General features: G+C 38.3%; 1 protein-coding gene across 1 annotated transcript; it reads right to left on the bottom strand.

The window, feature by feature from the left end:
• Window positions 1–2,980: 2,980 nt before the first annotated feature.
• Window positions 2,981–4,854, bottom strand: LOC134796445 (cuticle protein CP14.6-like). The gene is made up of 4 exons (XM_063768639.1): window positions 4,804–4,854; window positions 4,124–4,300; window positions 3,566–3,670; window positions 2,981–3,211 (listed from the first exon to the last, which is right to left on the bottom strand). Exons 1-4 carry the CDS (start codon window positions 4,804–4,806, stop codon window positions 2,981–2,983), a joined length of 516 nt encoding a protein of 171 aa, XP_063624709.1. The 5' UTR covers window positions 4,807–4,854.
• Between the last annotated feature and the right edge of the window lie 8,959 nt (window positions 4,855–13,813).

The raw sequence follows: 13,813 nt of genomic DNA, 5'->3' as shown, positions 1-13,813 counted from the left end.
GGAAGATTTTGACGAATGGAGAACATCCTCTTTTTGTCAGGCAAAAATGTTACCTACCCAGTGAAATTATTTTTCACCACACCAGCTCGGAAAGGCTTATTTTGCACTTTAAAAACGAATAACAAAGTTGCATTTTATTCACATGTGAGGCAAAGTAATCAAATGCAAATTTTGAGTTGTTTTCTTATGTTTGCTGGTAGCATTGACTTTTAAATGATGATTTTGGATGATAAATATATAATAACATTAATTTGGATTTGATTTGGTTTGGTTTTGTTTGATAAATATCAAATAATATAATAATATTATATTATATTATAATTATTATATTATATAATAATTATTATATTATATAAGAATATAATTGTATAATATTATACATTTAATATTTGCTTCGGGTTGGTGTGGTGAAAAATTTTGTGTTTCACTCAGGGGAAAATTTTGTTGAACCCTCGCAACGCTCAAGTTTCCATTTTTCGAACCACTCGCTACGCTCGTGGTTCAATTTTGGAATCTTTCGCTTGCTCGGGGATCGATATTAGCACGAGCCGTTAAACAACAACTATGCCCCCTTGTAAAACAAATAACTAGTGTCCGACCGAAACATGTTTTTTTGCCGAAACCGAAACCGAAACCGAAGGTTCGGCTTCGCCCCCAGTTTCGGCCGAAACCGAAACCGAAACCGAACCTTTTGTAGACTTGTGAAAATCGTTGAAAATATGTGACATTCGTCACAAACCGCTTTTTAGAGGAGAGGCCAATTCGTAGAAATTACCTTATTTACGATTTTCGTAGGATCGAAAAGGTTTATACCGGGTTGGACTAAAGCAAAGGGGGTGCAGCACTTAGAAAAAAAATCATCAGAGTGATGTTATGATAACACCTATTTTTCATGATGTTATCCTAGAGAATACGCTAAAATAAGCATCAGCAAGCACCATTTTTGATTTTAGAGAAAAGTTATTCCTACGAATTATTTTAGCGTATTCGTAGCGTATTCGTATAGCGTAAAAATAGGTGTTATTATAACGACACAACATTCATCGAAATTATTACTGTTCTAGATTTTTCCTAACTTTCGGGTCAAATATCTTTTTTTTTATATCTTGGCCATTTTCGATTTTAGAGAAAAGTTTTTCCTACATAACATGCTTATTTTAGCGTTGTGACTGAAATTTTTCTAAGTATTTTACGATTCCTATATATTTTGCAGTTTGTCAAATTTTCTTTGTCTTTTTTGTGCACCCCCTTTGCTTTAGGCCGACCGAAAACATCCAAAAATTACACAATGCAGAATTGATTTTGAACTGCTCTACATTGAGAACTACTGAATGGATTATTCTAAAACACATACCAAGTGATTGTGAATATCCTCTATAATTAAAATAATTAGCCAGAAATATTAAAAAATAAGAGAAATAGGTACATCAATTTGAATAACAGTATAATTTACTGTTATAGGAAACTTCTAAAATATATTTTTTTTTTTTTTCACTGTAATATACTATGTGAGGTATTAAATGAAAGCGATTTATGAGTAAATTACAAATATATAACATACAATTACATACTATACCATTTCCACTATTTGGGCGTTTAAATATATTTGTAATCAGCTGACAAAGCCCTTTCTTTTCATACCCCGCATGGTATGTTTTCAGTAAAAAAAATAGTATTTAGTAGCCTACTGTAACAGAAATTTATACTCTTTTTCAACTTGAAGTACTTTTCTTATTTTTGGATATATTTGGTTAATTATTTTTAGATATAGTATAGAGAATATTCACAGTAATTTTGTATAAAATTTGGACTAATCCATTCAGCCATTTTCAATTTAGAGCAGTTCAAATTCAACTCTGGATTGTCAAATTTTTGATAGTTTTCTAATAATTTGTTAGACCAAGTGGTGAACATGTTAGACTATGTTTTATATTTGTAACCTACTGACTAAGCACTTTAATTTGGTACCCCACATGGTATGTTTAAAAGAAAAAAGTTTACAACTTTGTACTGCTGACTTTATGACGTCATATAAACTCATTCCACCACTTTATGAAGCGACAACATGCATTTTGATAATCAGTAGACCATGCTGATTCCAATTGTCGGTATAAACCTTTCTTAGTCCCACGAAAGTTGCTATTCTTCAACTTGGCCACTCCACTATAGTTATACACATTAAGACTGTGTCGCCCGTCCAGTGGCGCTTTAATTAGGGGAATTGTGTTTTATAATAAACCATTTAATTTATGTATACATAAATGAGTATATTCATATTGTTGTCCTACTTGTTCCCCAACTTTTGATCTTTGTCACATGTTTAGTTTCATAGTACGAAGTACCATTTCGTAAGTTTCGGCCCGGCCGAAAGGTTCGGCCGTTTTTTGGCCGAAACCGAAACTACAGCCGAAACATGATTTTTTGGCCGAAACTGGCCGAAACCGAAACCGAACCTTCGGTCGGACACTACAAATAACTATTATAGTGTTGTAGGGACAGCCAGCAAAACGGTCCTAAGCTTTGTATATTTCATTACGTAAATTGCTAAAAAAAAATTACTGTGTATTTCTTAATAAAAAAAATTCAATATGTACATGCTTACATAGCTTAATCTATATTTATTTTAGATTCTTAGCTAAGACGAGTAAGTTTGTGCTGTTCTTGGTGCGCTTAACGAAGGCCACTGCTGGATACCATAAAAGACTTCTAGCCGAAGGGTGTGGATTCCAGTGCTTCCAGTAACGCCATAAAGGATGACTAACATCTAATTCCTACACGAATCAACTCAGTTTATTCCAATCTATCAAGAGAGATCGTTCTAACTACTAGTGGAGCGGCTCTGTGCGACTGAATTGACAAACAAAACCTAATACTTGGCGGTCAAAGTTCTATAGGATGACCACGGGACAAATAAAAAGAAAATATTATATATTAATTTTATTGACTAATGGCAGTGGTCGTTGTTGTTAGAAAGGTTGTTCTAGAACCTGAAGGGGCTAGGGCTGGGGAATTTGCGGGAGGGTTTGCCGAATGCGGATTGGGCAGGGAAGCGAGGAGGAGCGGGGGCGGGGAAGCGGGCAGGAGCGGGGGCGGGGAAGCGGGCAGGGGAAGGCTGCTGGTACTTGTCTTCGGGTTGCGGATGCGCTGCCAAGTACGCCAGGGCACGCGCGATCAGCTCGGGTACTGGCGGCGGCGTGGGCAGATGCTCTCCCTGGAAATAAATAATCGTAAGTATTGCTTTTTTCTTGGAAGAATGGAATTGCTGCAGAGATGTCGTAGTTCTGGAGGTCCTATAGATACACAGTAAATGATGGCCAGTACAAAAGAGCTACGCGGAGTCAGACTAAGTAGGCTAGAGGTCTTGCTGGAGACCAAGGCTTGCATGTCGTTGGTACATTAGAAGAAACTTAACTGGCGACATTGTCAACCTGATCTGTGCATGAAATCTCTTGACAAAAGTTGTATTTAGAGAATCTGGTCCGCTTTGCAACTTCTGCTGCTGATTGTACGATACAATTACCTAAAACTGATATCAGACAATCTCGTGTATCTTTTATTAACGTACCTGGGGCTGGAAGCCATTCTCATCAGCCACGTAGGTGACACGGTATAATTTTCCATCGTCGCCAGGGTAGCTATAGTCTCCGTTAACAGCCAGGGCCGCGTTTTCCTGCGAAGAATACAGAATACCTCAGTTGGAGCAAAGAATAAAAGCCATGAGATTATGTCTAGTCAGTTACTCAGAAACGAATAAGTTTTAATGACACTGAAAAGCAAAAAGGTGGTCGTGAGTTTGAAGTCTGGGTCCGAACCAATGACTTTTAAGAAAGTCATTTAATCGGTCTAAAAATCATGACATAGAAAGGCAGATTATCTTAGGTCAAATGGAGGGCAAGCGTGCGCAAGGAAAAGAGGGTGGTTGGCGGCAACATGCAGTTCGTGACCAATATGGCTTATGACCGCACACTATTGGAAACGGGGCATACATGGTCGCGATCCTCAGCAATGAGGTACCGAGGAAGAAAAAGTTTTCTGATGAAGGAAAACTAGTTTTTTTAAAACAGAATCATTATAGAACCATGCTTAACATTAATTCCGTCCGGTCAAAACGTGCAATACTTACAGAGTTAGGGTTCTTAACGATGCCACTGGCGCTTTCGACGATTCCGTTGCTGGTCTCATAGCCATACGAGAAGCCGTCAGGGTTGACCTCGGAGTCGAACCTCAGGACCTGGGCGGCGCTGTCAGCGTTGCGGTCAGCGGCGCAGGCCGCGGCCAGAGCGAGGACAATGAAGAATTTCTGTAAAAAAAGTTTAAGTTTTGAATTTTTTGATCTGACCATCCCAAAGTCATGGTTGGGATGTTTTATTATAGAGGTCTCATAGATGCATACATGCTGTCTTGTGTTTATTAGTTAGAAAGAATCATTTAAGAGTTTTATATTGTCAAAGTGAAGTCTCTGATCAATAAGGGTTTGGCTCCCGGACACTGTAATGACATGTATAAGTATGCATTTAATTTCACTTCTTCAATTTCAGAAATTATGGTGCTATTACTGGATTATATTACAGAACCAGTGACCAAAACCATTGGCGATATCGTTACTTAGGTCATGAACATATTTATTGTGTAAAATTAGGCTCCAGAATTCTTAACTTTAGAGTACAGGATTTTGTTTTTCTGTACCTATATGATCCAGTTCTGTCTAATCTACACTTTTCTTTGGTTCACCCAAATTGTATAATGTACACCTAACAATCTAGTTTTATCAATATGCTAAAAAAACTAAAATATATCGCTCACCATTTTGCAAGTTCGGTCGTCGGAGAACTGTGATCTGCAATAATTCGCCTACTCTTTATATACTAAAATGTCATCTTTCTACACAAAATTAGCAATCTTGTTTTATATTGTTGACCCTAAACAGATAATGAAATGCAGATGGACACTCCCATGCTATTGGTCACGCATATTAGTGAGTTAAGGTCATTTCTCGCGCGTGCTATAAATTTATAGACATTTATTTAGATCAAAATATTGGATCAAAGTCGTAAAGTAAGTAAGCAATGGTCTTGGAAAAGACGACGCGCCTAAAGTTTTTCCCACAGATATAAAATAAACACTACGTGAAAAAATTTGTGTTTCACTCGGTCGCAAAATTTGTTTAACCCTCGTGCCTTGAAACCTCTGCAACGCTCATGATTAAACTTTTCGAACCACTCGTGGTTCAATTTTGGAATCTTTCGCTTGCTCGGGTAACAATATAATAAGCACGAGCGGTTAAACAATAAATTTGCCCCCTTGCAAAACAAATAACTATTGTCAAGAAAGTACTCCCATCATAAAGGCTGGCAACTCACTTACCAACTCTCTGGTGTTGCGGGTGTCTGTGCTAAGGTATTTTTTTTTTTTTTTTTTTTTTTTTTTTTATTACACAAAAGGTACATGCTCGTTATCGTTTACCATCAGGCGAATCGTCCCCTCATTTGCCTCCCATATTATTAGAAATATATTTTTGAGTCACCCTGTACATTTCACACACATGTATTTCTTCATGAAATTAATGTTTTTGATGTAAGCTATATTCGTATTGTACTTCACTTACTCTAGCTCAGCGACCTTGTCAGTAGCAAAAGGCGCGATGAGTTGACTTCCCTTCTTCTTCTTCCTCGCGTTATCCCGGCATTTTTGCCACGGCTCATGGGAGCCTGGGGTCCGCTTGACAACTAATCCCATGATTTGACGTAGGCACTAGTTTTTACGAAAGCGACTGCCATCTGACCTTCCAACCCAGAGGGGAAACTAGGCCTTATTGGGATTAGTCCGGTTTCCTCACGATGTTTTCCTTCACCGAAAAGCGACTGGCAAATATCAAATGATATTTCGTACATAAGTTCCGAAAAACTCATTGGTACGAGCCGGGGTTTGAACCCGCGACCTCCGGATTGAAAGTCGGACGCTCTTACCGCTAGACCACCAGCGCTTCTTCTTCAGTTGACTTCCCATAAAAATTAATAATTCCGCGCCTTTTTCTACTGACAAGTTGGGTGTGTTTCAATATAAATTTATATAATTATAAGTCGAATATAGCTCGACTCGTGTGGCTACGTAATATTAAAATCCTCGTTACGGATATTTATCAAATCAAATATCATTGTATTGTCTATTTACTATTTAGTAGGTACACTAGGTACTTAGTGTAAGATAAGTTGGATACCATTACGAATGCATGTTATCAAAATTTAATATCCTACTGGGTTCTGTAACAGCCTACAAATATAATACTTAAGACGATTGTAGGTAGGGGAGACCGAGGTGAGTTGTGACAGAGGAGAGTTGTGACATTGTCGATTTTTTGGAATCTAATAACTGTTAGTGAGCTCGCAACAGTGTGCGTTTGTTAGATCGCAACTTGAACTAACAAACGCGCGCTATTGCGACCTAGTTTTTAGTTAATAGATTCCAAAAAATCGACACTGTCACAACTCTCCTCTGTCACAACTCACCTCGGTCTCTCTACCTACAAAAATCAAATATAAATTCAAATTATGAAAATCTATTCAAATAGTTACTGCAAAATGTTATACATATGTGTTTGAAACGGTTGATCTAGCCATTTTAACCTATACTCTGTATCATTAGGCACTTAAATAAAAGTAAACAAATAATTTGTACATTTTCGGGTAGTTATAACATTTATTGATTAACCAACCAATACAAAACCACCTGGATCTGTTACTGAACGGTCTGACTTTAACCTACATTATTTGATCATGTAATGTTTTCATCTACCCTCAACTGGCTTAAGAAGCCATTTGAGGGCAGATTTTGTTTACTATTTTTAAATACCTAAAGATACAGACTATATTACCATAACAATTTAACAGACTTAAGGAAAAATACACAACCCACGCGATTACGTAACTTAGCCAACCTTCCGACATTTGAATTTGCAAAAACCAACAATGCATAAGGCCAAGCGTGTGGAAGTGCATTTTACTAATAGTGGAGTGTGGAATTATCAAACTTTAGGCCCCGTGAGTTTAGGTTATTCTTTCACTCTCAACTCAACAACAAATACTTAAAACAAAATAAATAAATATTTAAATAAGTGGGGCTTACGTGATTTTTTGCCGTTTTTTGCGTAATGGTACGGAGCCCTTCGTGCGCGAGTCCGACTTGCACTTGGCCGGTTTTTTCCTATGAAGCAACAAGAGTCAAGAAATCAGGTTTTGAATCATAGCAACTCACAAAAAGTTCTCATCACACTTGCTCGAAAAATACCTTATTTCATATAGGTGTAAAAAAAAGCTATAACTCTCTAGGGTGTCATAGCTTTTTTTTAATCATGTCACTAATTTTTACGAACCATATAGGTTATAAGTAAAATACTTTGTTTAAAGTCAAGTTATGAAGGAGTTTTACTTTAACAATATAATAATAATATAGGCTTTATTTCTGACATTTAAACTTAATCTATATACATGTTTTAAATTGTGTTTTTAACTGGATGTTCCCTTGTCAGTTTGCCTTCTGGCAAAGGCCTCCCCTAGAATTGCCAGTCTTCTGTCCCTGGCTTGATTCAGGTTCTAAGATTCTCATTTTGCATTCTAGAGTTGCTTTATTTAAATATTTATTGTTTTATCTGGTTTTTATTAAGTTAGTTTTGCTTTTACATTTCGTTTTTATATTTCGGTATTTATTTTTTTTGCATTTGGGTTACTTTTTCTAGGTTAGGGTATTACACCCCTTTACTTTAACAATACCGACGTTTATTATTTAATATTTTTGTTTATGCTTAAAATATTTTTACACAATGCCTTCGATACCTACACTGCCAAAAAATTTCAATATAGTGGATAGCGGACGAGTGTTTGAAATGTCACTGTATTTAAGAATGATTTCGCTTAAAATTTAGTTTTTTCATCGCAAGTGTGATGAAAAACATTGTGTGTAATTCCGGGGGTAAGAATATTGTTACTCGAGTCTTTAATTCACTCCAGCCTACGGCTGTCGTGAATATAATATTTCTCGTACAATATTCCACTTACCCCACGTTGCACAATGTACTTATCAATTACTAGTTTTGAAATTACTTTAGGTGCTGTACTTAATCCAGTAGGTAATTAAATCTTTTTTTTTTTAATTTCCCTAAATTTGTCCATGACTTACCTATTATAAATGGATTCGTAAACATATACGAGTAACACAGCTAATCTAACCTAACCTAAAACGGATGACGTTTTTCGAAATAACTTGCAATATATCTTTAAAGTATATACCTAACCTAAGTTCTAATTTTTACCTTGTTGCCTAAATCCAGGGGTCGGAAACCGATATTTGCTCCATACAAAAATACCGGTATTATTACGTTCTATTTCGTTCTTTGGTTTATTATTTCATTTTTAATGGGACAACTTAATAATACAAAGTTGTTACCTAAATACATGATTCAGTCCTACGTAAAGAGCATAAAATAATTCAAAATATTGGGCTATTTCGGGTTTAAAAAAAAATACTGGTTATGAGCCCTGCCTAAATCAAACGTATTAACGAAATAAAATTAAATTTAGATCGATAAATCTGCATTAAACTGACATTGCAGGCTCAAAAGCCAGTTTGATGAATACATTGACTTCATAATCTTAAACTTGATAATCAAATGTCACTATTATTATAATAATAATCAAATAATGTATGGAAAAAGGGGGCAAGGTCGCCCACGTACCTACCACCTGTCGGCGTATTATGGATGGCTTTATCCATCTTTATCCACGTGATAAAATAACTGTCACTTTACACCGTAACCAGGGGGGTGTCACTACGCAGTTTAGGTACATTTGGCCGGCGCACCTCCCGGGCAGGGCAGGCGTATGGCAATGCAGGCCGCTCGGCTCGCTCGATAGTCGTGTCACGTGGCGCTCGCGCAAACAAGATTCACCGTTCGTGCGCGGTTATAAGTTTCAATTTTGTTGCAGGCGGCGAGTATAGGTATAATTTTATACCTAAATCTGACTTTTGTGAAGGAGTGAATTTTCTGTACGGTAGTACTATTACTTATACGGTAGTACTATTACTTATTCTGTGCCGTAACACCGCGACATAGAAAGTGACGGACTCCGTTTTATCACGCTGTCACGTAGACAAGAACGACCATCTTCCGTAGTGGAGGCGCACAGTGGAATAAAAGCTTTTTGTAGTTTATGTAACAAAGTCCTAAACGTTTAGCTTGGTTCAATTCTTAAAGAATACGCTAAGGTGTATTCGGGTAATTTCAAAATACTTCCGAATGTCGAGTAATTTCGAAAATGGGCTCTAGCATGATAGAATTTTGAGTATTTACAGAATTACTCTACATTTGGATTTAAGTACTTTCCACTTTATGCGAATACTAAAAAAAATCTAAGACCTAAACCAACTTAACCATAAACGGTTACAAAAGAGAAATATTTTAGTACTTAGAGAGATCTGAAACTATATAAGATAGATGAAGTTATTCAAAGTAAACGTTAAAGTCAATTTGAAAGATAATAAAAATTGCATTCAATAATTTTCAACATTATACATAATTTAACGTCATACCCATGGTATAATAATATACTCCGCCTGGTACTCTATTCCGAGATTCGCGTATGACCTAACTGACACGGGCCTACGTCATCATGCTGTTTACAGGTTCTCAAACTTTAAAATGTGGGAGAATTTTAACCAACGGTGAAAATTATTTTAATGGCATTAATTTTAAGTTATTCATGTAGAAACATAGTAAATAAAACAAATCTAATGTATTAAATTAAACTTTATTTATCTATACAAGACAAACGTTTAAAAAACTAATTCATATGACCCTAGTGCCGTGGAAGATGGGACGGCCGCTGGTTTGGGACGCAACCTGTGCCGACACCCTAGCGCTGTCCCATCTCCACGGCACTGCAGTGAAGGCTGGCTCGGCTGCCAACTCGGCCGAGCTTCTCAAGCGGCGCAAGTATGCAGCCATAAATAGTGGCTGCATATTTGAGCCGTTTGGGGTTGAGACTATGGGGCCTTGGGGGGAAAGCGCCCACAGGGTTTTCAACCAATGTAGCCGCAGGTTAGTCGAGTTGACGCGTGACCAGAGGGCTGGGTCATATCTAGCGCAGCGGATCAGCATTGCCATACAACGTGGCAATGCTGCCAGCCTTCTGGGCACGCTGCCAATAGACGGCGATTTGGGGCAAATTTTCTATTTATAGTTTTATTTTTAGGCTTAGTTTTAATTTTAGTTTTTAACTTTAGTTTTTAATTTTAATTTTTGACTGTGTTTTTAAAATAATAAATACAATTATTCACAGTTACACATTAATTACCAAGCTTACGACGTGAAAAGTTTGGAAAACACTGCGACTGCTGACACTGAGCGAGAAGGAAATAACAATTAACACGCGTTCGACAAGGATGACGGTCAGGGCATGAAGTTATCTAGATCCGAATTGTCAAATGTGACAGCGCTATCCTGTGTTGCCAGTAATGTAAACAGAATTACCCGAACGTCTGAAATTTCTTTCGTGAATCGGAAGATATTGCTAACGAATAATTAAAAATGACGTGTTATTTTAAAATTTAAGATAAAATACATTATAAATGAAAATTATAAAATTATAAAGAAATATTTTAACTTATTAACCATAGCTATAATGTACCCATGTAACATGTTATGTTGAAATAAAGTGGCAATGTTATTGTGACGTAGGCTCGTGTCACTCTGGGAATAGAAGACCATGTTTTATTAGACCATGGTCATACCAAAAGCATTTCATTGTGGTGCAGGATTCAGGGTGTATGATTAATTAGCAACAATTTATCCCCTAATTCACAATTTCCTACTTATTTTGTTTTGCTTTTATTGGTATTCAGAACAACAACAGCTGTAATTATACAACTTAAAAAGTATTATTACATAATACATATTAGCCCAACAACAGTTATCCCTTGGTTGAAAAATAATATACAGATATATTATTAATTAAAACAAATATAATATTTAAAATGAAAGTGTGCAAGCCACATAGAAAACAGTAAGTGATTGATAGATCGATACATTATTAATATGAAAAGTGAAGTTAGAGGTAAATACACATTTTGGATGAATTTAATAGAAAAATGCCTTAACATTAATACTTGTTATAATTTAAATTGCACTTGTAAATAGAGTAGGTAACCGACCTATACATTTCCGATATGTAAAGGATTTATGGATCTAACCAATAAATGCACCATAATATATATATGTAACCAATAAATGCACCATAATATATATAATAATAAATTCGTTTGGTTGAAAAGTAAGATATCAGCAAAATTTATTAACAATAGTCTTAAGTTATGCTTTGTACAGATACTAACACTTTTATGGGCTTTGCCTGAAATAAATGATTTTATTTTGGATTTCTCTGGCCTATAAATCCCGGTCTTTTGATAGGCTTGCGTGGAGATATAGATCCAACACGTAGAGGCCCCTTGGAGAGCTTTAATGTCATGTAGAACGCCTGCTGGAACCCGTTCACAGGTGCAACAATAGACACCTATGAACCGGTCTCGGCAGGCATTGTGACTATTGTATAAAAAGTGAACAGTATACCGGTCTATAGATTGAAGTTTGGGTGGACAATGAGACTGGGCTATTGCAGAGAGGTCGGACACCTGCCATAACAATGTTTTCACAAGTTATCGAGGCAGGCGGTGACTTGCCGCTGACTAGATGGGCCCCTGAAACTGCCGTCGCGAAGACGACCAGGAGCAACATCGGTGTGAGCGGCTCAGGGGTGTCGAGAGGTGTGCGCCGCTTTCTACCCAGTGGCTGTTACCAGCCACTGTGCCAACTCGCGTCTTATGCATCTTTCACTTCCACCCCTGGAGCATATAGCTCTAGCGACTCCTCTCTGGACGGCCAATGAAGACAAGCCAGAGCTGAGAGTCCTGCGGATCCCCTTGGGGTCCACTCCGACCAACGAAGACACGCCGGAGGCGGAGACCCTGACCGACTCTCGGGAGCACTCGGGTCCGTGGGGTCGTTACTCCCCAATAGCTCGCCACAAGCTGCCCTGCGGGCTTATTATTATTATTAATAATAAAAAGCGGCCAGGTGCGAGTCGGACTCGCCTAACGAGGATTCCGTACAAATTTTACAATTTTTTTTTACAAATTTGCAGTTTACAAATTTTTACCTGTATTTGCAGTGTAAAATGATTTACTTGCCAAATTTCATAGTTAGTTTTAGTATTAGGTCAACGTGAAGTATTTTAGTTTTTTAAATCTATACTCATCGAGGACGCCAATGGGCGCCCTTTGCACGAACTCGATGACATTGCTGAACGTTGGCGTGGTTACTGCGAGCAGCTATATGGTAAGTCCTGCACGTCCACCAACACTCGACTAGACTGGAGGCTTTTGGAGCTGGAACCTGATATTTTGAAATCGGAGATAAAAGCCGCAATCGATCGTCTCAAGCCGAATAAAGCCCCAGGATCAGATGGCATAACCTCCGAGATACTCAAATCCCTCGGGGATCGAGGCATCGACATAATGCATAAGTTATGCAACCACGTATGGCAGAACGGCGACTGGCCAGAAAGCTGGATCCAATCAGTGGTCATCTCTCTGCATAAGAAGGGGTCAACTAAGAAATGCGATAACTACCGCACCCTTGCCCTGATCTCGCATGCCAGCAAGATTCTGCTTCATATCATTAACAACAGGATCCGTTACTATCTCGATTGGCAGATCCCTCAAGAGCAAGCAGGTTTTGTGAAGGGCAAAGGCACCAGGGAGCAGATACTGAATATAAGGCAAATTGTGGAGAAGTGCTACGAATTTGATACCCCTGCAGCAATCATGTGTTTCATTGACTACAGCAACGCTTTTGACTGCGTCGATTGGGATCGCTTGTGGGATGTACTGTTGGGGTTGGGTGTACCTCGACATCTCACTGCACTGCTGCAATCTTTATACTACAACAGCCAAGGATTGGTCAAAGGTGACCGAGCCACATCAAACCCTTTCAACTTCCAGAAAGGCGTCCGGCAAGGGTGCATTCTCTCGCCAATCCTGTTTAATGTATACGATGAATACATCGCGAGGAGAACATGTGACGGCTGGAATGGTGGCATTTCCGTGGGAGGGCGTAAAATATCAAACTTAAGGTACGCTGACGACACCACCCTTCTGGCAGCCAGCGAAGCAGAGATGGGCTGTTTTTTAAACAGGATGGAAAGTATCAGTGAAGAACTCGGTCTCTCGATCAATAGATCTAAAACCAAAGTCATGATACTAGAACGCAAACGGAAGTTGGAGCGCAGTGGAACACTTGACCTAGAGATCGTAGACAACTTCACATACCTTGGCTCTACCATAAGCAACAATGTGTCCTGTGAGACGGAAATCCGCTGAAGAATCGGAATGGCGAAGGGAGCTATGGCTCAGCTGGAGAAAGTATGGAAGGACAGAAACATCTCTACCAACACCAAGAGCACCTTAGTTCGGACTCTAGTCTTCTCCATTTTCACATATGGCGCAGAGACATGGACCCTTAGGAAAGCTGACCGTAACCGAATTGATGCCTTTGAGATGTGTTGTTGGAGGAGGCTGCTGAACATACACTGGACAGCGCGCCGCACTCATGCATCGATCCTTGATGAACTGAACATCACAACCAGGCTGTCTACTATCTGCTTACGCAAAGTGCTTGTGTATTTTGGCCACATTGCCAGGAAAGACAGTGATAACCTGGAAAAGCTGGTAATCACTGGTAAAATCGAAGGCGATAAACCTAGATACA

This window comes from Cydia splendana, chromosome 13 (genome assembly GCF_910591565.1).
Source record: "Cydia splendana chromosome 13, ilCydSple1.2, whole genome shotgun sequence".
Classification (NCBI taxonomy): Eukaryota; Metazoa; Arthropoda; class Insecta; order Lepidoptera; family Tortricidae; genus Cydia; species Cydia splendana.
This window is presented reverse-complemented; position numbering and strand designations above follow the sequence as displayed.

Coding starts and splice junctions, on each gene's coding strand:
- LOC134796445 (XM_063768639.1), bottom strand. Junction 3,671..4,123: donor TCGTTAAGAACCCTAACTCT/GTAAGTATTGCA, acceptor TATTCTTCGCAG/GAAAACGCGGCCCTGGCTGT. Junction 3,212..3,565: donor AGAATGGCTTCCAGCCCCAG/GTACGTTAATAA, acceptor ATTTATTTCCAG/GGAGAGCATCTGCCCACGCC.